This window comes from Rhododendron vialii, chromosome 8a, assembly GCF_030253575.1.
Source record: "Rhododendron vialii isolate Sample 1 chromosome 8a, ASM3025357v1".
NCBI classification, from domain to species: Eukaryota; Viridiplantae; Streptophyta; class Magnoliopsida; order Ericales; family Ericaceae; genus Rhododendron; species Rhododendron vialii.
In genome coordinates this window covers 23,446,628-23,470,306 of record NC_080564.1, presented here as the reverse complement: position 1 = coordinate 23,470,306, position 23,679 = coordinate 23,446,628, and the positions used below count along the sequence as shown (strand labels likewise).

The following is a 23,679-nucleotide window of genomic DNA, read 5'->3' as shown; positions in this document are numbered from 1 at the left end:
GACGTGAGAAGTCGTATATCGTATATCGTATATCTATCTCTCGATCAGGCGCTCTCTCTCTCTCTCTCTCTCTCTCTCTCTCTCTCCCGATTTCTGCAAATCTGCTATTGCCCATCGCATACTTCTCCCACGCTCACCCAAACTTCAATCAGGCATGAACAATACCCAACCCTCTCCTTCTACCCTCCAAACTCCCACCAAATCTTAACTACCCATTAACTAATAACTAACCCCCCAAAACACCACCAATTCAGATTTGACCCCCCCAAGAAATGGACCAAAACCCAAGACCCAAAAGCCTCCTCGACTCCGTCGGCGAAGAAATCATCAGAATCGTCACCCCCGTTTCAATCTGCATGCTCCTGGTGGTCATTTTAGTCACCGTACTGAGCGACGACTCTGAATCTCTATCATCCTCAATGACCACCGTAGCCACCGTAGCCTACACCGAGGACAGCTCAGACTCCACCTGGGACAAATTAAAAGGTGCCCTTTTGAACTCTCTCGTTTTTGTTGCTGTTGTCACTGTCGTTACCTTCATTTTGGTCCTCCTTTTCTACCTTAGATGCACTAAGTTCCTTAAATACTACATGGGTTTCTCCTCTTTCCTTGTCCTGGGTTTCATGGGGGGTGAGATTGTCTTGTTCTTGATCCAAGATTTTAATGTCCCTATCGATTGCATCACGTTTGCGCTGGTTCTGTTTAACTTCACTGTTGTGGGTGTTTCGGCCGTGTTCTTGTCGAAGATGCCAATCTTCTTGACACAAGCTTATTTGGTTGTTATTGGGGTGTTGGTTGCCTATTGGTTTACCCTGTTGCCTGAATGGACCACTTGGGTGCTTCTGGTTGCCATGGCATTGTATGATCTTGCCGCCGTTTTGTTGCCCGGTGGGCCGTTGAGGCTCCTTGTGGAGCTCGCGATTTCTAGGGACGAAGATATACCAGCTTTAGTTTACGAGGCTAGGCCAGTTATTCATAACGATTCGGTTCCGGGCGGGGGTGTAGTTCAAAGGCGAGTATGGAGAGAGAGGAGCAATGTTGGTTCAGAGGGGATTGGAAATGCAAATTCTGGCAGTAATACTTCTGATTTGAATGTCGGAACATTTCTGGGTATTGGAAGTGGCCAAAGTGAGACCAATTTGGTCGATGCCAGGGAGGGGCTGGTTTCAGGGGAGGACTCTCAGCTCACCGCACCATTAATTGAAAGAAGAATAAACATTCATATGCACTTACAAGAGGATACCTCGTCCACGGAAAATTTGGCTCTCGAGGGAATTGGGCTGGCATCATCTGGTGCTATTAAGCTGGGACTGGGGGACTTTATATTCTACAGTGTTTTGGTTGGAAGGGCAGCAATGTATGATTTTATGACGGTTTATGCGTGTTATCTTGCAATTGTAGCGGGTCTTGGTATTACTCTGGTGCTCCTGGCATTTTATCAGAAAGCTTTGCCTGCTCTTCCGGTGTCTGTCATGTTAGGCGTGTTGTTTTACTTATTAACTAGGCTGTTACTTGAAACTTTTGTTGTACAATGTTCTGTGCACCTCTTGATGTTCTAGGCATGTTAAAGTAGGAATGGAATACATTGTTCTTTTGCAGCAATTTAATCCCCCCATGTGCAAATTATGGGTAATCCAATTTGTATTGTACTCAATGATGTAAACTGCAAAGTTACTTGCCTTCCCTTTGGATGTGATTGCTTTAGTCTGTTAGCATGTCATTTTTTTCTCGCATTGCTTTGCCAAAGGGCTAAAACCAAATAACAGTTATTTACAGGAGCTTTATTTGGTTATGTATAGGAGCTAGAAATTCACAGGCGTTCACAAAAGAAGAAAAGAACTATTCTTTGTTCTGGAAAAAAAATAAAATTAAAGAGAACGAAGAAAAAGCAATGCATGATGTAAAATCATGGTATGTTGTACAAGTGGGTTTGGGAGACAACAGGTGCTAAAAAACTGTGACCTTTTATGTATTTGTCATGAGTAATCTAAATTGTGGACATTTTGAGTATTCTTGTAACCTTTTAAGGAAAAGTTCAAGAAAAAAATGCATTGGCGGGGAACTGTGGTGGATCTTAGCTCTTCACTCTTATGTTAATCTAAAGTTTTTGTGAGCAAGATCTTCCCAAGTTCTTCGAGAGGTATCTATCAATCTTCAAGTTTTGGAGAAATAGAAGGTGGGATGTGAGATGGTTTCAGGAATGATACGGAGGTCATGGAGCAGATGAGAGTTCTTAGGTTGAAGACTGTTTTCTAGGGGTCCAAGTAGGCTTTTTTTAATAGGAAAGTTCTATCTACTCTTACTTGTTTTTGCTTGCACTTCACTATTTCTAGTTGGGGTTTGGGAAGCTGCTGCATTTGGAAGCTAATTTTCTTAGGTCGTATGGTGCTGTTATAACCAGATGTTAAATTGTTGATAAACTGTGTTACTTGTATCGACTTGTGATATCTGTGAAAGCATCCAACTGAAAACTAATTGTCAATGAGTGGATAGGCAGGCCGTCTAAGCTAGTATTCTTGTTTTGGAGGTGATAACTATACACCGAAAAACTTCAATACTCCCCTACACGCGCGACCGTTGACTCATATGTAGAGTGGTTAAAAGAAGATACAGAACATAGGGATCCCAAAACAAAGTAAACTTTTGGCTCAAAGAAAGGGGGAATCAATCTAGAGAGTATTCGACTCTCGGCTAAAAGCCTTCTGAATTACTAGCTCTCATTCCAAAGCATCCAACTCAAAGCTAATAGGCAATTCGAGGAGAGGCCTCTCTTAGTTGATACTGGTATTAGGGGTAATAATCAAGCGATATCGGACAATCTCTAACAGTGTCTATGTACCATATAAGTTGTGTTGCAGGTCTCCTATTTGCTTACTATGTATTTGAGTTTGAGTACAATCTATCTTTTATGTAGCATTACAGAGATGCTTAGTAGCCGTATGGTAATGATAGTGAAGCATTAGGGTACTTCAGCAGAGGATATGCTTAGACAGTTTTTGAGTTTGAAGCAACTGTGGGATTGTGAGATGGAATTTAGTTACAGGGTTCATGCCTCTGAAACCTGGTGCATTGCTTATAGTTTCTTGTTTCTTCTTAACTCTTGATGCTGTAAGCCTTCAATGCTCTAGAACCAGATTGTAAAAAGTGTGTTCAACCCAATAAACCATCTCAGAACTCTAATTCATTCCATTAGATTAGACAATGCCTATTCCATTAACCTAAAAGAACACACACAAATTTACCTTAAGCTCTTTGCAAAGGCATTGATGAAGCCATAAAGAACACTCAGAAAGCCTTATGTTTATGTTGTAATGTTCAGAGCACCCAGAACAACCCCAAGATTTATGTATTTTCTTTCTCACAGCCCTACCCTTTTGCTGCCAGATATAAACCCTAAAATCCTCTTGATATCTACCATCTTAGCCACAAAAAGCAATTGCAATCAGCACAAGCCTCCTTTTTCTACATTCATTGAGGTTCACTATGTGGGAGAGTCTTTAACACATTCACCCAATATCAGTATCTCCAGAAATAGTATGGAGTTTATTTATGCAGCTAAACGTACAATGCATCGAGTTTCAGACTGTTAGTACAATCCCTCAACTTTATCCCCCAACACAAATTTGACTGTATTGAGGTCTTAGTTTAAGTAGTATCTGCTGCCACCCCACAAGAGGCTGCTGCTGGCTTACTGCCTGTCGCATCACGTGTTGTATTAACTATGAGAGATATGGGGGAAAATGTCTGCAAAAGTATTGTTTTGCAAACCATTCACTTTTCTCTAGGCTATCTATTTCTAAGGTGAAGCTCTAAAAGGGAATAATTTGGAATGATGATGTACTAAAGACCATCAACTTAACATCAAGAATCTTTGACCAAGTATTTTAGTAGAACTTGTTGCATTACCAGATCAAACAGGTAGATATCTGTTTAATGAATCGTCTCCTTACCCTTTCAATGATGATAAATATTTGCAGATGGGGAAAAGAACTGAACATCAAATTAGTCAAAGCCTTGAATATAGACATTATCATGCCCTCACTGTCCTTGAGTAGTTAGTATGCAGGGAAAAAGCCCTTGCTGTTCTTACCTGAAGACTGAAGTTGATTTGTAGGACACAGTGTTTCATAGTGTATACTGATGGTATCCTAAGTGATTGGAATGTTAGCATAACAAGAACAATACGAATGAGTTGTTTGGGTAGTTCTTTGAACAGTCTTGCCTTAGTCAGTAAGCTCGTCAAGTGTAAACATTGTTAGACATTGTTATAGCTTTGGAGAATATATCAAATGTTTTATAAAGTCATGGAGCTCGTTGTGTATACAACTTTACTTTTTTTTGCAGCACTACAAATTAGTTACAAATATCAGTACATTGGCCCCCTAGGCAAGACTATTAACAATGCAAGTGCGTTTTGTATTTAGATTGAGATGTATTTAATTTTGGGTTTTGATTCTTCAAGTTGTGACTGTGTTGCTCAATTTTGTAGGGGTGTGGTGATGCTTTGACTTTAATTTTCTGAGAGTTTTATTAGTATGGTTTGTAACAGGTCTGTCATATCTAGTAGTGGTGACCCTGTGTCCTTTTGACATGTTCGTTGGATGAATCTGACATTAAGACATTTAGACATTTAAGGTTCAAAATTACTGGCTTGTATATTAAACTTCGTCGAGTTTCCATTAAGCACCTACTAGCTATGAAGCACTAACACTTCTAGAGGCCGGTGTTCAACACGGGGACACGGCAAAATATGTATGGGACATGCCACGTGGCATGTCCATTAAGTTTTAGGGGGACATGCGGGGAGATGGCAGGGGTTAAATATGCAATTTTAAAATTTTTGTTGAGAGTAAATGTGTATTACTGCGCGGATCAAAAAAAAAAAAGTGTATTACTACATATATTATGGGTTAAAACTTAAAAGTGTAGCATGATGTGTATATGATGCTTGTTTATGTATATTGATGCTTCTTTTTTTTTGAGATGGTATATTGATGCTTCATGATTCTATATATAACTATATTTCCATTGGTATAAAATAAATATTTATTTTTTCCATGTCCCCTACCTTGTCTGTGTTCCTATTTTTTAGGAAATCCCGTGTCTGTGCCCGTATCCGTGCTCCATAGGCACCTAAAGTAAATGCCTTATTCTCTTACCTAAGCAGTATTGAAGTTTGATTTACCATTTGAAGTTTGATTGCATTACTTGACAAAGTTAGTTACTCATTTTATTTGTCTCCCGATGAACGTGGCTTGCTTTATGTCCATAAAAAACTTGTACGTTAAATCCTTCATCTTTGTGGTTGAGGTTTCAAAAGCTATATGATTGTAAAGACAGGGCAATTTCCAGAATGTAGATAACTTTTTCTTTCTGTGAGATACAGACAGAACTTGATAGTATTTCAAATGTAGCAATATCCAACTTTAGATTGTCTGACGGGTTTGATCCTTGAAATGCTGTTGGAGAACTTTCATTTATGGTCATGATTGCTCTAGTGCTCGATTGAAATTGAGGCTCAGGGTCATCTGTACCTATTTTTGGTTTGCTCATGATCCTACGCATTTTTTGCCATTAGATCGTGTCTCAAGCTTATATATTACAGTAGCAATGTTTAAAGATTTTCAGCTGATGTAATGAAAAAACAAAAAATACGTTTGCCGTCGGTCTGTTGGAGCATGGGTACACCAAAAAACTTGTATAGAGAACCTTGAGCCATCAAAATCACACAGTCGTACCAAATGTACCAATTGCCAGCAAACTTGTCTTTTCACAATATGTGTACATAAACACAATTGCACATGAATTTTTGCCATAGCGTAATATGAAAATGGGCATTATTCTCTATGCATTCCTAGTTATTTGATTCAAGTAATTAGCAAGTATCGGTGGCCAAACTTCAATCTTGCAATTGAGATACATTCTATGCTATAGTCATGTTAATATAACTCTAAACCAAACATGCACGTATATGGTGCAACCGATTGCAAGTTGATGTTTTAACTAGGATTGATCAATACGCACAATTCGAAACAAGACTGAGCAGTTGCATATTCCATCACCATATCGAACAATTTGGTTACTTGCAGGTTTACGGCTAGTGATGGAAAGATGAATCTCAAAGCACTTCTATAATCTTCTCTGTCATCTGAAGTTGATTCAGGAAATATTCGGAACTTGGGTCTCATTTGCATTCTTGATTACGTGATCTATGAAAGAGTGAGAAGAGAGAATCACTAGCTCCAGACTGTGACCCAAAAAAAAAAAATCATATCTTCCACTACGCTTTTGTGGGATTGAAGTAAATGGAAAACATCGTGGACGTTCTACTTTTTTGGCAGGTTTGTAATTGTAACTAAATGTGCGATGATATCTCTGCTCTTGAGGCAGAGATTTAGGCTGAGGGGAAATGGAAGAATCTGGCATTGTTCTGAAACCAAAGCCAGAAATTTCTGTCACAAGCGCAAGGGCAGAGGAGCCACATAGTGTCAACTGTCAAGCGTGATCAACTCACTTCAAAAATTTCTCAAATATTGTTATAGATTTTGATTATTTATATGAATTCGACCCCACAAATATCAAACGATTGCCCCCAAGAAATCCATTTAAATTACAACAGCTGTAATTTTTTTTGAACATTGCTTATGTTTTGACCCCATTGCTTAATAATTCTAGCTTTGCCCCTGCACAAGTGAGGTTTATGTTGGGATGGTTCAAATCCCAGATTAATTAAAAGTCTTGCACATGGTTTTTTGTCTCTGGAACCAAAGTGATGCTGGTGTTGGCTGATTTCCTTCATTGCCGTGTGACCTTCCAACTTCCTTGATGAGAACATGTAATATGTTATTAATGCATGGGTTAATTGGTATGTGGTTAACTGATTATATAATGGCATGAGAAGTGTTTTTCGGTAACAGAGAGGAAAAGAAAAACAGTGTGTGCAAGTGTAAGTCAAGTCTTGTACTTGGTGTGAGAGTGGGTTCTTGGTGAGAGTGGGTGTATAAGGGGTTGGGTTTGGGTTTTCAAATTCGGGTGTTCTCTTGTACTAATTCTCTCATAGTGAAAGAACGAGATCCTCTCCGTGGAGTAGGCGTGTTTTGCCGAACCATGTAATTCTTGCTTGTCTCTCTCTATTCTATTTTTTCATTGTACTTCCATTGGTTGCAATTGTGGTTGCGTTTCGAATCTCTATTCTTGGGTGCTTCCGCGTTTAATCCCAACAGTTTACAGTTAAGAGGCGGGCATAATTTTGAAGCCAAAGCTGGAATTGGTAGTGATTAAATCGGCTGTTCAGATAGTGCATGAATACAATGGGAAGTATGTGAATGCTCGATAACGTGCACTTTGCCTCCTTGACAGGCAACTCAAAATCGGTTCTAAAATTCTACATTGACAGCGGGCCTCGGAAGGATTAGTTGACAGCGGGTCGGCCCAAAATCGGTTCTAAAATGCACTGGCTCACGAGGGTCGGCCCAAAGCCAGTGCATTCACTATAACTGGAGCATAAGGCTTGCTTGCTTCACTTGTTGCTCATTTTGAACCATGCTCTTATGTTAACGTGATTGCCTGTCTAGCTAGGGCTCCCGATTTTAGGCTTAAATAAAGGGTTCTCAAATAAGTATTCAATCAATGCTCCTGTGGCATTGCCAAGTGTTACCTCAAGCCCTTTAACACCATACGATTATGTGGGGTCAATGCCCAAGTGTGTGGATCCCACATGAATGAATGGTGGAGGAGAGGCTAGAGACATCACGTGATGGTGTCCCAGAGACATTAAATTATTAATCGCATTAAACATGTTATTTTATTGCAATCATGCAGCGACGGATGGTTTGTAAGTGGATTGCATGATACATGACATGTTACGAATTTTGTTGTTGCATTACCGGATTTTTTCAGGTCTGATCTCCTACGTATGGAACAGAAAACCAATACGTATACCCTCGTCGATCATTAACAGAATAAATACTTGTAGACAAAGCTTTTAGAATGGGTGTTGACGTCAACAAGATGACTCTTTACATCGTGGACAATATTGCCTTTTCATACTTTTTTGTTAACGGAGTAAGTAGGAGCGAGTCTGATATCCAGTAGTTCAGTTCAGGGGGTCATATTGGTTTATTAACTTTATTTCAAAGATGATCAGGGTGGTTATGCAATTCTAGGTGATAGGTTAGTGGGTGTCTGGAAAATTAAGCCAATGTTTTACTATTTGTTTAGTTACTAAGAAAGTTGTAGGATTCATAATTTCAACTTTCCCATTGAGAAATACTTTCCTGCAAAATAGGTTTTGCCAAAATGAAAAAATTCTTGTTTTCCTGCAAGATTTCTATCAAGCGAACAAACACAAGAAAATAAATTTCATTTCATTTAATTCACCTCACTTCACTTTTTATAGGAACCAATTTCTCACACAATATTTTCGACAATTGAATGGAGCCTTAGGGCCTAATGTTAGGCAAAAATACATGTTTAGAGTCTGGCCTTGTTCTTTATGGTTCTAGTTCAGTGCATAAGGTTGCAAAATACGTCATTAATTATTTTGAAATGGTTAAACACATTATTTGATTTAATTTATTCCGAATAGTTGAAGTTATTTTTTGCCTCAAATATAAATGACATGTATTTTTAAACTTCTTAGGAACATGAAAAACAAAATCGTATCGTAATATTTTAATTCGTGGGTTTATTTTTATTTTATGTTTTCTTACTCGTCATTCTTTCAATCCAAGTGGAACCCGAGGAAGATGGATTTGGAAGATGTATGCTGTGTTTGGATGAGTTTTTGAGAATTTTTGAGTTTGATTTTTAGCATAATGAGTGAAGAGAGAAATATGGTAATGATTAGAGATAAGGGTAATGAGTGAAGATAGATAAAAAAAGAAATGAGAATAATGATTGAAGAGTAGAGACAGAAATGAGAGCAATAATTGGAAGTATAAGTAATGAGTGTTTTTTTAGTTGAATTTTTTTTGCCAAAAAGGAAACCAAATAAAACAGTAACATAAAAAACAAAGGATTTAGAAGAAAATACAAGGGAAAAAAAGGAAATGGGTAAAGTTAAGTTAAATTTTAGACATTTCAAAATGGGCGCCAACGTTTCAATATGTTTTCTATCCTCTCAATGCACGAAATAGTTCTCCGGCAACATCCAAATCCTCCCTGGCACAAAAATTTGGCCCGGCATTTTTTTAAGAGAAATTCCAATTCCAAAACCCAATTTGGCGCCAAAAACCAGCCTCTTTTTACACACTGCGCCTCGTTCCATTATAGAGAGAGAACCAGAGAGAGAGAGATGGCGAAATCGGTGAACGCAGAAGGTGTTTCCCATTTCCTTTTTGTTTTATAAGCCCTTCTGTTGGATTTGATCTACTTATAAATTGCGGAAAAAAGAAGAGATTTCTGGTATTTTCAACTTTTTAATGGCGTTTTCGTTTTCCGAAATCAAAAACTTGATCTGACTAACATCAGTGTAGACTTGTGGGTAACCTTTCATTTTAAAGGACGACAAACAGTAAAGTAATTTAATGGAGTAGAATTTAAATATCTCAATTGATCTAGGGCCGCAAACAAACCAAGTACTCGTGAGTAGCTTGTTAAGGCTCGGCTTGTTTAGTAATTGAGCTAAGCTCAAACTTGAGTTTTGGGCTTGTTTATTAAATGAGCCGAGCTTGACACTCAAAAGTTTGACTTGGTTTGTAACAGCTCGTCTTGTTTGTATAGGCTTAGCTCGTTTAAAGAGGCTCGTGTCAAGTAAAATTAATCAAACTCTGCTCGTTTACAGAGGAGCCAAGCTCGAGCTTGAGTTTTAGGCTTGTACAGCAAATGAGCCGAGCTCGAACACTATAAAGCTCGGCTCGTTTATGCTCCTAAATTTCGATCTGTCGAGCTCATGGCGGCAATGTGGCCGATTTACCTTACCATGCGACTTATATCTAATCTGAAGTTTAGGTTCTAAAAGATCGACATGTGCTATTAAAGTGTACACCTCCGGTCACGTTCTACGAAAATATAATAGTTTTGGTCGTGACCGTTCTGATGCTATATTGAAATTGAGGCTCAAGATCATCTGTAGACTGTACCCATCTTTGGTTTGCTCTTGTTCGGACGCATCTTCGGCATTAGGTACCGTTGAGTCTCAAACTTATCGTGTTTTATAGGTTGTCACCTCATGTAATGACCAAAAGCCCATTGGAGAATGGGTACACCAAGAAAATACCAACTTCTATGGAGAACCTCGAGCCATTGAAATTACCGTTGCATTAGTTCACAACATACGTATTTTTTTCACAAAATGTGTACTTAAAACACAAATGCACATGAATTTCTGCCATAGAGTAATACGAAAATGGGTATTATTCTCTATCTATCTTTAGTTACTCCTATTTGATTCAAGTAATTAGCAAGTACCACAATCTTGCAATTGAGATATATTCATATTGATTCCTAAGTTGGACGCAAGGCCGGCCCAAGCACAAGGCCCAAGAGGCTTGGGCCTTGGGCATCCCAAATATTTCAAATTTTTGGGGCACTAAAATTATATGTTATATATAAGTTTTTCCGTGATATAACATAAAATGTATTCCACTCCAGTGGTGTTTGTAACTTCAACAAAGAGAATGGGGTACTCAGTTCGAAACCCCAAGTCTCTTTTTTTGGCACTATTTGTTTTTTCTTCATATTCTTGGCCCTTGCACTTCTTAGCTCTTAGCCTCCTCCTACTGCACATAAGTTTTTCTTCATATTCTTGGCCCTTGCACTTCTCAGCTCTTAGCCTCCTCCTACTGCGCATAAGTAAAAAGAATACTCTATTTCTTCCGATCAAATTGCTCAAAAATTTTAGTGGAAACCATGGACTCTTGCATATAATATGATGACTCTTACTTGTCAAAATAAATCATGGATTTTACACCTCTTATATTTTTAACTACTTAAGCATAGTGACTCAAGATCAAAGTTCAAACGCACCATAAATGTTTTGGTAAGAATTTTTTGTTTGTTTTAATTTTTCTTTTAAATTTGAATATTAAATTCACAAATAAAACGTACAAATCTATATGGTGATTGTTGCTATAAAAATTGTTAAGTACTCTTTAGGGCACACTTTTTTTATTAGGCCTTGGGCACCTAAAACCCTTGGGCTGGCCCTGGTTGGACGTGTATCTATAAACTCTAAACATACATGCACATGTATGGGTCACTGGTGCTTGTGTGCAAGACATCACAACTTCACAAGTGGATCTTCTCATTAGGGCTGTTCACTATCCGCAGTTCGAAACAAAGACAAAGCAGTTGCGTATTCCATCACCGTATTATGTGCTGAACAAATTTGGTTGCTTGCAGGTTTACGGCGAGTGATGGGAAGATGAATCTCAAAGCATGCAGTTTTACGATCTACTTTGTCATCTGAAGTCGAATCGGGAAAAATTCAGAATCTGGGTCTCATTAGCATTCTTAATTATACAGTCCATGACATCCCAATGAAGAACGGGAAGTGAGAATCACTAGCTCCAAACTCTGACAAAAAATGACATATTTTTCTGAGAATTTATGGGATTTGAAGATGATCTCATGGGCGTTCAACTATTTTTGCAGGTTTTTAATTGTAATAATAAAATGAGCAGCGGTATCTCCAGCACTTGAGGCAGAGATCAAGGCTGAGGGGAGAACGGAAGAATCTGGCATTGTTCTCAAACCAAAGCCAGAAATTTCTATCACAAGTGTAAGGGCGGAGCCACATAGTGTCAACTGTCTCGCTTCAAAAATTTCTCAAATATTGTTATAGATTTTGATTATTTATAGGAATTTGACCCCACAAATATCTAATGATTGCCCCCAAAGAAGGATAAAGCTATGGTATACAGGATATACCGTATGTTTAAATTATGACAATATATGCCCCAGAATAAATATTTTTTGGTGTTTTGTTGTATAAAAAATAAGGAAAACATTTTCTACTAATTGGATGAAAATGATTTATCTTAAAACTTTCGTAAGTTATTTTTCGAAATGAATCTGTTGCCTTTTATTACAATTTTCACTGCTCAGTTTTCTTGATCGTTAGTTCTGACCCACGTTTTAATTTCCTCTCTCTCTCTCTCTCTCTCACTCAACATTATTTTGTTGATTTTTGAAAAAAAAAATTCATTTGCCAACCAAACACTATAACAAGTTTAAAGTTTGTTCTCTGAAAAAACATTTTACATAGAAATAAATAAAGCCTAAAAGAAATACTTTGCTACGATCTTGTGATTAGTAGACATTGATGGAAGATGTTAGAATTCTCCACTTGTCCCTGGATCAAGATAAGTTCAACTGCAATTACGAGCAAAAATTCATGGATTCAAACTATAGACCAAAAAGGTTGAATTTAAGCTCAAACTTTACAACTAAAGACTATACGTGTTAGCTGCGATTCTGCGAATAGCTTATGCGGACAATGAAGAGCCAAGAAGAGGGTTTTCTTTCAAGTGTTGAAACAAGAACCTCCAAAAGAAGAAGCTGCTAACGGATGAAATAGAATTCTTCAGGTAATCGCAACATTAGCCAAAAGAAAAGAAGGCATCAACCATGCGAAACACTTCTTGAACTGCTTGGTTTCTAGTTTAATTATTGGAATTTGGGTTTAGAGGCACCTCTAGGTCCACGTACACTCCACAGGGTAAATCGTGTTGCCGCAATGATTGATCTATTTGATGGGTTGAAGAATTTTTTGGAGCGTTCTTTGAAGGATAGATGAATGGTTGGTTATAGACTTTGTCAATTTTGAATGGGTGTTGACATCAACAAGATGACTCTTTACATCATGGACAATATTGTCTTTCCATACTTTTTGTTAATGAAGTAAGTAGGAGTCCGATATCCAATAGTTCAGGGGGTCATATTGGTTTATTTCAAAGATGAGGGAGGTTATGCAATACTAGGTGATAGGTTAGTGGGTTTCTGGAAAATTAAGCCAATGTTTTAGGGCCTGTGTTAGGAAAAATATAGGGTGTTGTTATTCGTAGCCCTTTATTTTCTTCCATAACCCGTTAAAAAATTTTAATTATACTTGACAATTAGTTACTGAAATTGAGATATGTTTTCAGCATCCAATTATCGAAATATAATATTTTTTTCAACAACTATTTACCGAAAATGTATGTTCGGTAGTTATTTTCCGAAAGTTAAACATATTTTCGATATGTAATTACCAAAATATAATCTTGTTTTCAACAGCTATTTACCGAAATGTTATGTATGATTTTTAATAATCATTTACCGAAATGTAGTGGGCTATGGGAGAAAATAAAAAGTTGTGAATAGTCGTGCCCAAAATATATGTTCAGAGTCTGGACTTGTTCAAATAATGTGTTTTGATTAAACACATTATTTGATTTATATTATTATGAATCATTGAAGTTATTTTTCGCCTCAAATATAAATGATGTGTATTTTTAAACTTCTTAGGAACTTGGAAAACAGAACAGTATTGTAGGAGTATCTTTTTGGGATTATTTATATTTTAAAGTTTTTTTACCCGTCATTATTTCAATCCAAGTAGAACCCGAGGAAGAAGGATTTGGAACATGTAAAGAAAAAGTACTACAATAGAAAGGATTTGGAAGAAAATACTCACTCCACTGTAGAAGGAAATGGTAAAGTTAAAATTAAATTAGGCATTTCAAAATGGGCGCCAACGTTTCAATATGTTTTCATTAACCACTTCACATCGTTATTTAGAACACCTAGTAAAAAAGTTTTGCCGCCAAACCCTCCGTCACGTGAGACCTGATTCTAGTACCGAAACAGTTGTGTATTTTGCCAGTAAAACGTACAACCTCCCAAAGCACCGAATAGTTATCTGGCAACAGCTAAATCCTCTCTGGCAATAGACAAAAATTTGGTTCGATTTCCAACTTGAAAATTCCCGGCATTTTTTTAGAGAAATTCCAAAACCCAATTTGGCGCCAAAACCACACGCTACAAAACACCCCCCCGCCTCTTTTTACACACTGCGCCTCGTTCCATTATAGAGAGAAAAAGAGAGAACCAGACAGAGAGAGAGAGAGAGAGAGAGAGAGAGAGAGAGAGAGGAATGGCGAAATCGGTGAACCCAGATGCGATATCGTTCCTACTGGCGAACCCATCTCCGGATTTTTCGTCGGACGCTCCGACGGACATCGTGGTTCAAATCCTCGATCTGAAGAAAGCTGGAAATAAATTCTCGTGAGTCCTCTCTCTCTCTCTCTCTATGTATGTGTTCATCTCTCTAAAACTTGCTTTTATAATATTTAAATTAGGTCGATTGAAGAAGGGTTTTCCCATTTCCTTTTTGTTTTATAAGCCCTTTTGTTGGATTTGATCTACTTTTGCGGAAAAAAAGAGAGAGATTTCTGGTATTTCAACATTTTGATGGCGTTTTGGTTTTCCGAAATCAAAAACTTGATCCGACTGACATAAGTTTAGACTTATTTTAAAGGACGACAAACAGTAAAGTACTTTAATAGAAGAGGGTTGATAGAGAGCACGAACATTTTCTATAAAAGTGAACATGAAGTTGAGATGAACGGCTGAGCTGTGAATCTCAGCTGTTCATCTCCGTTTTTCATGTTCACTTTCATGGAAAATGTTCATGTTCCCTAACATTTTCCTTAATAGAATTTAGATCTCTCATTTGATCTAGGGCCGCAGACGAACTGAGTGCTTGTGGCTCGGCTCGTTTAGTAAATGAGCTGAGCTCGAGCTTGAGTTTTAGGCTTGTTTATTAAAACAAGCTGAGCTTGATACTTGAAAGCTTGGCTTGGCTTGTAAAAGCTCAGCTCGTTTGTATAGGTTTGGCTCTTTTAAAAAAGATTGTCAAGTAAATTAATCAAGCTTGAGTTTTAGGCTTGTTTACACCCTTAAATTTCAATCTGTCAAGCTCATGGCGGCAATGTGGCCGATTTACCTTACCATGTGATTTATATCTAATTGAAGTTTAGGTTCTAATAGATCTACTACATGTGCTATTAATGCGTACACCTCCAGTCATGTTCAACGAAAATACAATAGTTTTGGTCATGACTGTTCTGATGCTATATTGAAATTGGGGCTCAAGATCATCTGTAGGCTGTACCCATCTTTGGTTTGCTCTTGTTCGGAGGCATCTTCAGCATTTGGTTGTGTCTCAAACTTATCCTGTGTTATAGGTTTTCACCTCATGTAATGACCAAAAGCCCATTGGAGCATGGATACACCGAAAAAAATACTAAGTGCTATAGAGAACCTTGAGCCATTGAAATTACCTTTGTACCAATTCACAACATACGTGTTTTTTTCACAAAATGTGTACTTAAAACACAAATGCACATGATTTTTGCCATAGAGTAATACGAAAATGGGTATTATTCTCTATCTATCTTTAGTTACTCCTATTTGATTCAAGTAATTAGCAAGTACCTGTGGCCAAACTTAGATCTTGCAATTGAGATATATTCATATTAATTCCTAAGTTGGACGTGCACCTATGAACTCCAAACATACATGCACATATATGGGACACAGGTCCTTGTGTGCAAGCCATTGCAAGTGGATCTTATATTTAGGACTCGTTGATATCCACAACTCGAAACAAGACAGAGCAGTTGCGTATTCCATCACTGTATAACATGCTGAACAAATTTGGTTGCTTGCAGGTTTATGGCTAGCGATGGGAAGATGAAGCTTAAAGCACTTTTACAATCTACTTTGTCATCTGAAGTCGAGTCAGGAAAAATTCAGAACTTGGGTCTCATTAGCATTCTTAATTATACCGTAAATGACATCCCAATGAAGAATGAGACAACCTATTCGACCCAGACGGTTTTTTCTAAGTGAGAATCACTAGCTCCAGACTCTGACAAAAATTACCATCTTTTTCTGAGAATTTATGGGATTTGAAGATAATCTCATGGGCGTTCAACTATTTTTGCAGGTTTTTAATTGTAACAAAATGTGCAGCAGTATCCCCAGCTCTTGAGGCAGAGATCAAAGCTGAGGGGAAAATGGAAGAATCTGGCATTGTTCTCAAACCAAAGCCAGAAATGGCTATCACAAGTGAGGTTAAAAGTGAAGGGACAGGCATAATTTTAAAGCCAAAGCAGGAACTGGTTGTGAAATCAGCTGCACAGATAGTGCATGAGCAGAATGGGAAGTAAGTATAATGATCCATTTAAAAGTATACATATCTGTAATGGTGCCAAATGGATTAAGCTAACTGTTCCAACAGCCATGAGGAGGCATTTTATTGGATTTTAATCTTTATGAATATTGTTAATTATTTTTTCTTTGTTACTTATTTTCAGTTGGTTAGACACTGCCATTTTATCTATGGTAATTGAACAATGAACTTGAGAGCTATTGGTTTCGGGGATTGACGTTGTATCTTCTTAATTTCAGTATGGCACCCGCTGCACGAATGGCAATGACAAGAAGAGTCCATCCCCTTGTTTCTTTGAATCCTTACCAAGGGAACTGGACCATAAAAGTCAGGGTTACAGGCAAAGGAAATATGAGGACCTATAAAAATGCCAGAGGAGAAGGTTGTGTCTTCAATGTGGAGTTAACAGATGAAGATGTAAGTAAACACATAACCAGTGTCAACCAGTGTTATATGTTTAATGATACTTTTGAGTATGTTTTCATGGAAAATAATCAAACTTTGCCGGCTGAATAATTGAAAATCTTGGGTGCAGGGCACACAAATACAAGCAACAATGTTTAATGAAGCTGCAAAGAAGTTTTATGAAAAGTTTCAGTTGGGGAAGGTTTATTACATCTCAAAGGGAACACTTAAAGTTGCTAATAAGCAGTTCAAGACAGTACAAAATGATTATGAAATGACCTTGAATGAATACTCTGAGGTTGAGGAAGCAAGTAACGAAGCTACTTTTATTCCTGAAACAAAATTTAATTTTGTCCCGATTGATGAGTTGGGTCCATATGTCAATTCAAAGGAATTTGTAGGTAGGATTCCTTCCTCCAACACTTTGTCTTATTTCCTTCAATTCTCAATCCTTTTTTATTAATTAATGGTATTGGTATTATAATTTGCACATTGCCATGAATTGCAGATGTCATTGGTGTGGTTCAAAGCGTATCTCCGACAGTGAGCATTCGAAGGAAAATTAATAATGAGACTATTCCAAAACGCGAAATAACTATTGCAGATGAATCGTAAGTTGGTTCATGAATTATGAAATTCACCTTTGCTTTTTCTTACCTGTTATACTGAAGCTCTGAGTAACATATTTTAGGAAGAAAACAGTTGTCGTGTCTCTATGGAATGATCTTGCTACGACTGTTGGACAAGAGCTGCTGGATATTTCTGATAAGTCCCCAGTAGTTGCAATTAAATCCCTGAAAGTTGGAGACTTCCAAGGTTCAACTCCAAGTTTTTTACCTTCCAGTTTTTCGATACCAATGAAAGTAATAGGTTAGATCACATTATTTGTTTATTATTGTTTCAGGTGTATCTCTGTCAACCTTGAGCAAGAGCATCATAGTAGTAAATCCAGACACCCCTGAATCGAATAAGTTGAGATCCTGGTAAGTCATGGCCCTTTAGTAAACTTAAAACTTGTTTTTGTTTTTGTTTTAGAATTGTCTAGTTATAGTATCTTTTTGTATACAGGTATGATTCTGAAGGCAAAGAAACTTCAATGGCATCTGTTGGCTCTGGAATGATCACTGCAACCAATAGTGGAATGAGATCCATGTACTCTGACCGAGTCTTGCTTTCTCACATAACCCGTAACCAGTCCTTGGGTGAAGAAAAGGTAATCATCGCATCAACACTCATGTCATACCCATTACAGAAACTTCATTTTTATTCCTGTGATCATGATACAAGCAAGAAAATTCTATCCAGTATCTACCCTAGTGATTTTATTTGGAATTACACGTCAAAGCATGAACAAGACTCTTTTATTTTGTAAACATAACTGGATACTGAACTCTGAGTTCTGACACTGGATTTTGTTCTATGTGGGCAGCCTGCATTTTTCAGCATAAAAGCGTACATTAGCCTCATCAAGCCTGATCAAACAATGTGGTATCGTGCTTGTAAGACATGCAATAAGAAAGTCACTGAAGCTATTGGATCTGGGTATTGGTGTGAAGGATGTCAGAAGAATGATGATGAGTGCAGTTTAAGGTATGGTTCTTTATAGGAAATTAGGATTTCCATATTTCCAGCTATTTGACACATGCTTTATTACATTTTTGTTTCCTTTACTATGATTTTCAGATACATAATGGTAGCGAAAGTAGCAGATGCAAGTGGTGAAGCTTGGGTGTCGGTTTTCAATGAACAAGCTGAGAAAATTATCGGGTGCTCTGCGGATGAGCTTGATGTACTGAAATCCCAGGTTAACCAAATTGATTCAAAACCAGAAGGGAAATTTGATGTATGCTTGAAAGCAGTTCTGGGCTGATTTTGTTGGTTTTATTTTCGTTTTCTATTTTCAGGAGGGCGAAGGAAATGATTTCCAACTGAAACTGAAAACAGCTACATGGGTTCCTCATCTTTTCCGAGTCAGTGTTACACCGCATGAATACATGAGTGAGAAAAGGCAGAGGATAACAGCCAGAACGGTTGCCCCAATCGATTTCGCTGCTGAATCTAGGTTTTTGCTGGAGGATATATCAAAGATGAAGGCCTCTCAATGATGAACAAAGTTTTATTGAAGTTTGGAGTTTTGGCAAGCAGGCCTTCACGTCTTAAGAAGCTATCGTTTTTATTTTTATTTTTATGTTTGAACATGGGTTCCAATTTAGTTAGGAAATGACTATTGACGTCTAGACCAGTTCTTGTAATATATGGTTTAGTTACTTAGCTTAATGTTTATTTTTGGATTCACCCAGTTATTGCTCATATCTGCTAATTCAGCTGGTAGAATTTTTACATGTTTAAGGGTGACAAGTTAAAAATCCTGCAACCCCATTTCCCCTCAGGTTCCATTTTAGGAAATTTAACCTTGTCGCGTCCATGACTCAAACATTCACATGTTTTTCGGTGGTCAGAATTTTGTTTTCTTTTTCTAGCTAGGGACCATAGTGAAACATATCTTTATGACTTCTCAGATGATTTGGAACATGAAATATTTACTTCCATAGTGCACTGACAATGGAAGTTGAATGTGGAGATATTTTGGGGTATTCCATAATGTACCCCAGACAGCCTATCAGCCTAAGGCCAAAATGAAATTGACAATTAAGAGACTGTAAAGACATTACAAAGTGCTGTTTCAAGACTGCTAACAGCTAAACCACACCTTGGAAATGCTTTCTATTGAATATTTTTCTTCACCCGAACTGAATTTTTGACAGGAAAATGATAAATGCTATCAGAAGTGGCTGACTATAATACTCTAGTAGCCAAAGGGGATTTCACGTAAACTTTTACTCCTTCCGTTCCAAATTGAGAGTCCGAGATTCCAACTATTTAAGGAGACATGCAATGATTACATTTACAATGCCTATCATTTCCATTATTACTCTTATATTCCACCTATTTTATACTCCGTAACACTTATATTCATCTGTGAAGGACACTTTTGGAAAATCACTAAATTTTCCCTTCCTTTTTTTGAAAAGGACAATTATTTTGGTACAATCCAAAATGGAATAATAAACTCTCAATTTGGAACGGAGGAAGTATTTATCTATTGAAGTTCTTACTCTTTCTTGAAAAAAAGGGATTTACTCTGACTAAATTGAGGTCTTTTAGCTGGTTTATGGTATGTCAAGCATAGCACATGGTCAAAAAAGGTTGAGAATATTCTTCGTCTCAAAAACTAACAAATGAAATAAAGGAGGATATTTTCACATGACAATGGGTGGTCAAAAATAAAATGAAATGGAGAAGGATATTTTCCTTTGACAATGGGCGGTTCTAATTTTCTTCTACATAATATGAGAACCAAGGCTAGGATGATCTTCTGAATGAGAAATCTAAATACTACCAATTACCAAATACTCGGAGAATCTATAATCCTCCTGAATCCTCTTTTTTTCGTATTTCTTTTTGTTTGATTTGGGTTTGTTTGTGTGTAAGTATTGCATAAAACCATATTATTCGCGGAAAGCTTTCCAAGGACGGGAATGAACAGAAATTTATTAACGTTATTCTTTATAACAGATACAATTGAAATTTAATGTGTAACAATTAAAATAATAATTGATACAATCAACCATTTCATTTCTTTCCATACTTAGAAATCAACCGTGCAATCTCATGCAACAGTGTTGATGCCGCATCATCATCTTTACAAGAGAAAGGGGAGTTCCATTCCTGAAACTGATGGAGACTACCGGTGAAGTCTGTAAAGAGTCCATCCACTCCCATCTTGTTTACCCAGTACTCATATTCATTATATGGGTCTTGATGAAAGTCGAAGTGTAAGAACACATTCTCATCCCGAAAAGTGTATGGGTGAACCTGGAATGAAATAACAGAACTAGGTCAAGTTTTGCTCATACAAAAAGTTCTCAAATCAGAAATAAATCTCAGCTTTACCCTAGTCAAGAAAGTTGGGAAGGAAAAGAAAGTACGACAACTTACAATACTGCTTAACATGATTTATGATTCGTACGAGTCCAGAAGTTTAATGCAAGTGGTAAATCACATCTAGTTTCTTACAGAAAGTAAAGAAAGAAGTAGAAAATCTTGTATAGACTGCCTTTTATTTCTTGCGAAATTCAGTCAAATTGACTTTGTTCTGATTCATATATCATAGGAGTCCCATTAACCCTCACCGAACCAAATGGTAGAGAAGTGGATATCTGGAATGATAAATGGATTCCGGCTTTGGAGCCCTTCAAGATCAAATCTGTCAAGCCATAGCAGTGTTCAATCCAAAAGTTTAGTGATGCCATAGACCCTATCTCACACTCTTGGGATGTGGGAAAGAGCTTGATTCTTTTGCAACTCAAGAGGAAAAGAAGGCAATTCCTGCTATTCCAGTGTGCTTGGTACTTCTCGCCAGAGGGCTCATACTTGGCTGGGACATGTCTCGAGAAGAAAAGGATGGTGAAACCATCTTCTTCTTTCTGTCTCGCCTCCTAGTGTTCGGAAAGCTGTCTGGAATTTGAAGGTCCAACCGAAAATTAAGGGTGGAGGGCGTGTCAAAACCTTCTTGCAACAAGGGACAACCTTCAGGAGAATTCACACTGGGTCCAAGGAGTGCGAAATCTGCCACAAATTCCCAGAGTGAGTGGACACATGCCGTGTGGTTTGGTTGAGAAATGAACTTCAGAGTTGATCCTCAGAAGCTTACATCGTTAATGCAATGGACAGTTGGAGTGCTTCCCAAATGAGAAAGAGAGGAATGAATTTCTGGGCAAGGCAACAACCATTGGCTGGTTTATTTTTTAGGAGAGGAAGAGTAATGCTTTCAGCCACAAAATAGAAGACCCTCTAGTTGGGAAGGTAAGCTAGTTGATGGTTTTGTATAAAACAATATTGCTGTGTCATTTATTCCATGTTTTGCCTGCAACAATATGTTTATTTCTTTGATGAATCGATTGAGGGGTGCTCTTAAGTAACGTTTAAGTGGTGCACCCTTTTGTCCTAAATCCAAGAGATCAAAGCGTCAATATTGTTCTAGGCTTCCTTCGTCAGGCATATTCTCATTACCATCGAAACTCTGGGTAGTATTTCCAGATTTGGGAGGGTGCTGCATGGGTCTCTTAACATCAATTGCACAATGGTTCTTGAGGTGAACATTGAGCAATGTACTTCTCGAGCATATAAAGACCCTTCAATGACTAGTAAATGAAAAATTGCCAGGTTCCATGGATACTTTCGCTTGCTTGTACAAGTAGAAAGAAAAGCTAATATCAAGGGTGCTGAAAACACTGATATGCGTCTATGCCTTGAGATGCAGAATTAATCAGCAGAATCTCAAATAATGAGTGGATGCCTATTTTACCAAAAAGTGTATTATATCACCCTTGTGCTCGGCAACCTGAAACCTGTTTCATATCTAATTAAACTGCCCCAATTTAGTTTACATTAATGGGGGTCTAGGAGGGTCAATTGTACAACCTAACTTCATGTCCAAACCCAAACCACTGACCTAGAGTCCCCTTGTTTGAATCACATGATCATGTCTTCTTTTTTTTTTTTTTTTCTCTGGTTGCTTGTTGCAAAAGTAGCAAACAGCAGGCTATTCAGCTTCTATCTACTACATGGGCACTGTTTAACTGTCAAGAACATTGCCAGATGCAAGGAGTTCCCATATCAAAAACAAATGCCACAGATGATTCTCTCAAGACAACACAATATATCTAAGAGGCGTGGATCCATGATACAATGCATTATAATCTTGATGAAACTGCCCTGCAGATGAACTTCACAAAGATAGCGTACAAACCTGTAGGTTGGAGGCATGCGCTCTGGCGACAAGATCAGTAGGTGTTTGCAAATAGTTATTCACAACAGGAATGATTGTATCCTTCCAAGGTCCGATTCCCACTACGTAATCCTTAATATAGTTAAAATAAGCATCTGAAGTGATTTCCCAATATAGTCGCATGTATCAACAATAAATTACTTCTCCAGCAATACAACAGTTCATGATTTCAAATTAAACAGGTCAATACGTAAAACAAAGATCGGGGACATGCGGAAATAGCAAGTATTGTCTAATACCTGATAAGAGAAGATTCATTTAAGGGTTCAAGTTTGAATCTTAGTTATGTCAAATCAAAACACCAGATTACAAAACTTTGTATAAACTATAAGCTTCTTCAATAAGGGATCTCAAATTAAACCATGACCCAACAAAGAAAAGAAAGCTAAAAGGTTAAAGAGAGTTTAAACCCTCCTAGGTCCAAAGTCCAAATTAGATGTCGCAGAGTTCTATAGAATGCATAGATTTTGAACTTTTATGTATGAAGTTTATCTTTTCCAACTTTTGAGTATGATTTTGATGCTGGAAACTTGATGAAGCAGAGACAAATAAATATTACTACTTCATTTACGTCTTCATACAAAAGTTGGGGTTTTTGTAACTGATTTCTGGATCCAACGATGCAAATAGAATAAACAGAAACCTGATTTGTGTCCTGGGTTGGTACTGTAATGTCATCAATTAACAAGATTTTGGGCAGATCTGTTTGGTTTGAGACAAAAATAAGCGATGTTGGAGCAAATGACTGGATAAATGCATGCTGTTTCAACCAATCTTTTGACAAATATGAACCTTTGTATCCATACTTCTTAAGCATCTCCACAAATTTGTTATCGAATCTCTTACCACCAGGCCATTTCACCTGTTGCAAGGCAGCAGTTTGAACATAGGCAATGTAAAAACAACATTTTCACAAATAGAAGCCACCTGGCCATTGACTCCTTGTCAATGTCATGCTAAACCAGCATTTTAGTTTTTGCGCAGTCATTTTGGTAGCAGGATACCAGATGAAGCTTCACTCACATGTTGGTTAATAAGTACTGAATTTTGGATTTTTAATCTCTAGATATATTCCAACAACTCTTGATGCATCCAAAGCAATTGAAACGTACTCCTCAAATGTGATGATCTGAAATTTTCCTGCATTTTACAGTAAAAAAAAGAATAAAAGATCTGACAAAACACAGGTTCCTTCAACATTTGCATAGAGAACATATACCTGACATAAAAAATTACTTGAATTTGAATTCATTGGTTAATGGAA

At 37.5% G+C, this 23,679-nt stretch overlaps 3 protein-coding genes across 3 annotated transcripts; 2 read left to right on the top strand and 1 right to left on the bottom strand.

Annotated features, from left to right (window-relative positions):
- LOC131299171 (presenilin-like protein At2g29900) lies at positions 1 to 1,720 on the top strand. Its single transcript, XM_058324774.1, has one exon. It carries the CDS (start codon positions 273 to 275, stop codon positions 1,557 to 1,559), a length of 1,287 nt encoding a protein of 428 aa, XP_058180757.1. The 5' UTR covers positions 1 to 272; the 3' UTR covers positions 1,560 to 1,720.
- Positions 1,721 to 13,634: 11,914 nt separating this feature from the next.
- Positions 13,635 to 18,863, top strand: LOC131299170 (replication protein A 70 kDa DNA-binding subunit B). Its single transcript, XM_058324773.1, has 12 exons — positions 13,635 to 14,208; positions 15,657 to 15,833; positions 15,935 to 16,153; positions 16,399 to 16,576; positions 16,695 to 16,965; positions 17,073 to 17,175; positions 17,256 to 17,380; positions 17,469 to 17,547; positions 17,633 to 17,777; positions 17,994 to 18,154; positions 18,248 to 18,368; positions 18,469 to 18,863. Exons 1-12 carry the CDS (start codon positions 14,078 to 14,080, stop codon positions 18,667 to 18,669), a joined length of 1,911 nt encoding a protein of 636 aa, XP_058180756.1. The 5' UTR covers positions 13,635 to 14,077; the 3' UTR covers positions 18,670 to 18,863.
- Positions 18,864 to 20,096: 1,233 nt separating this feature from the next.
- LOC131299169 (glycerophosphodiester phosphodiesterase GDPD5-like) lies at positions 20,097 to 23,460 on the bottom strand. The gene is made up of 3 exons (XM_058324772.1): positions 23,059 to 23,460; positions 22,377 to 22,487; positions 20,097 to 20,440 (listed from the first exon to the last, which is right to left on the bottom strand). Exons 1-3 carry the CDS (start codon positions 23,230 to 23,232, stop codon positions 20,198 to 20,200), a joined length of 528 nt encoding a protein of 175 aa, XP_058180755.1. The 5' UTR covers positions 23,233 to 23,460; the 3' UTR covers positions 20,097 to 20,197.
- Positions 23,461 to 23,679: the final 219 nt, after the last annotated feature.

Excerpts from the sequence above, each read along its gene's own strand:
- LOC131299170 (XM_058324773.1), top strand. The coding sequence starts at position 14,078 with ATGGCGAAATCGGTGAACCCAGATGCGATATCGTTCCTACTGGCGAAC. Across the intron at positions 17,548-17,632 it reads TCGAATAAGTTGAGATCCTG|GTATGATTCTGAAGGCAAAG; the intron begins GTAAGTCATGGC and ends TTTTGTATACAG. Across the intron at positions 17,778-17,993 it reads AGTCCTTGGGTGAAGAAAAG|CCTGCATTTTTCAGCATAAA; the intron begins GTAATCATCGCA and ends CTATGTGGGCAG.
- LOC131299169 (XM_058324772.1), bottom strand. The coding sequence starts at position 23,232 with ATGCTTAAGAAGTATGGATACAAAGGTTCATATTTGTCAAAAGATTGG. Across the intron at positions 22,488-23,058 it reads CAACCCAGGACACAAATCAG|GATTACGTAGTGGGAATCGG; the intron begins GTTTCTGTTTAT and ends AACTATATTAAG. Across the intron at positions 20,441-22,376 it reads CGCATGCCTCCAACCTACAG|GTTCACCCATACACTTTTCG; the intron begins GTTTGTACGCTA and ends ATTTCATTCCAG.
- LOC131299171 (XM_058324774.1), top strand. The coding sequence starts at position 273 with ATGGACCAAAACCCAAGACCCAAAAGCCTCCTCGACTCCGTCGGCGAA.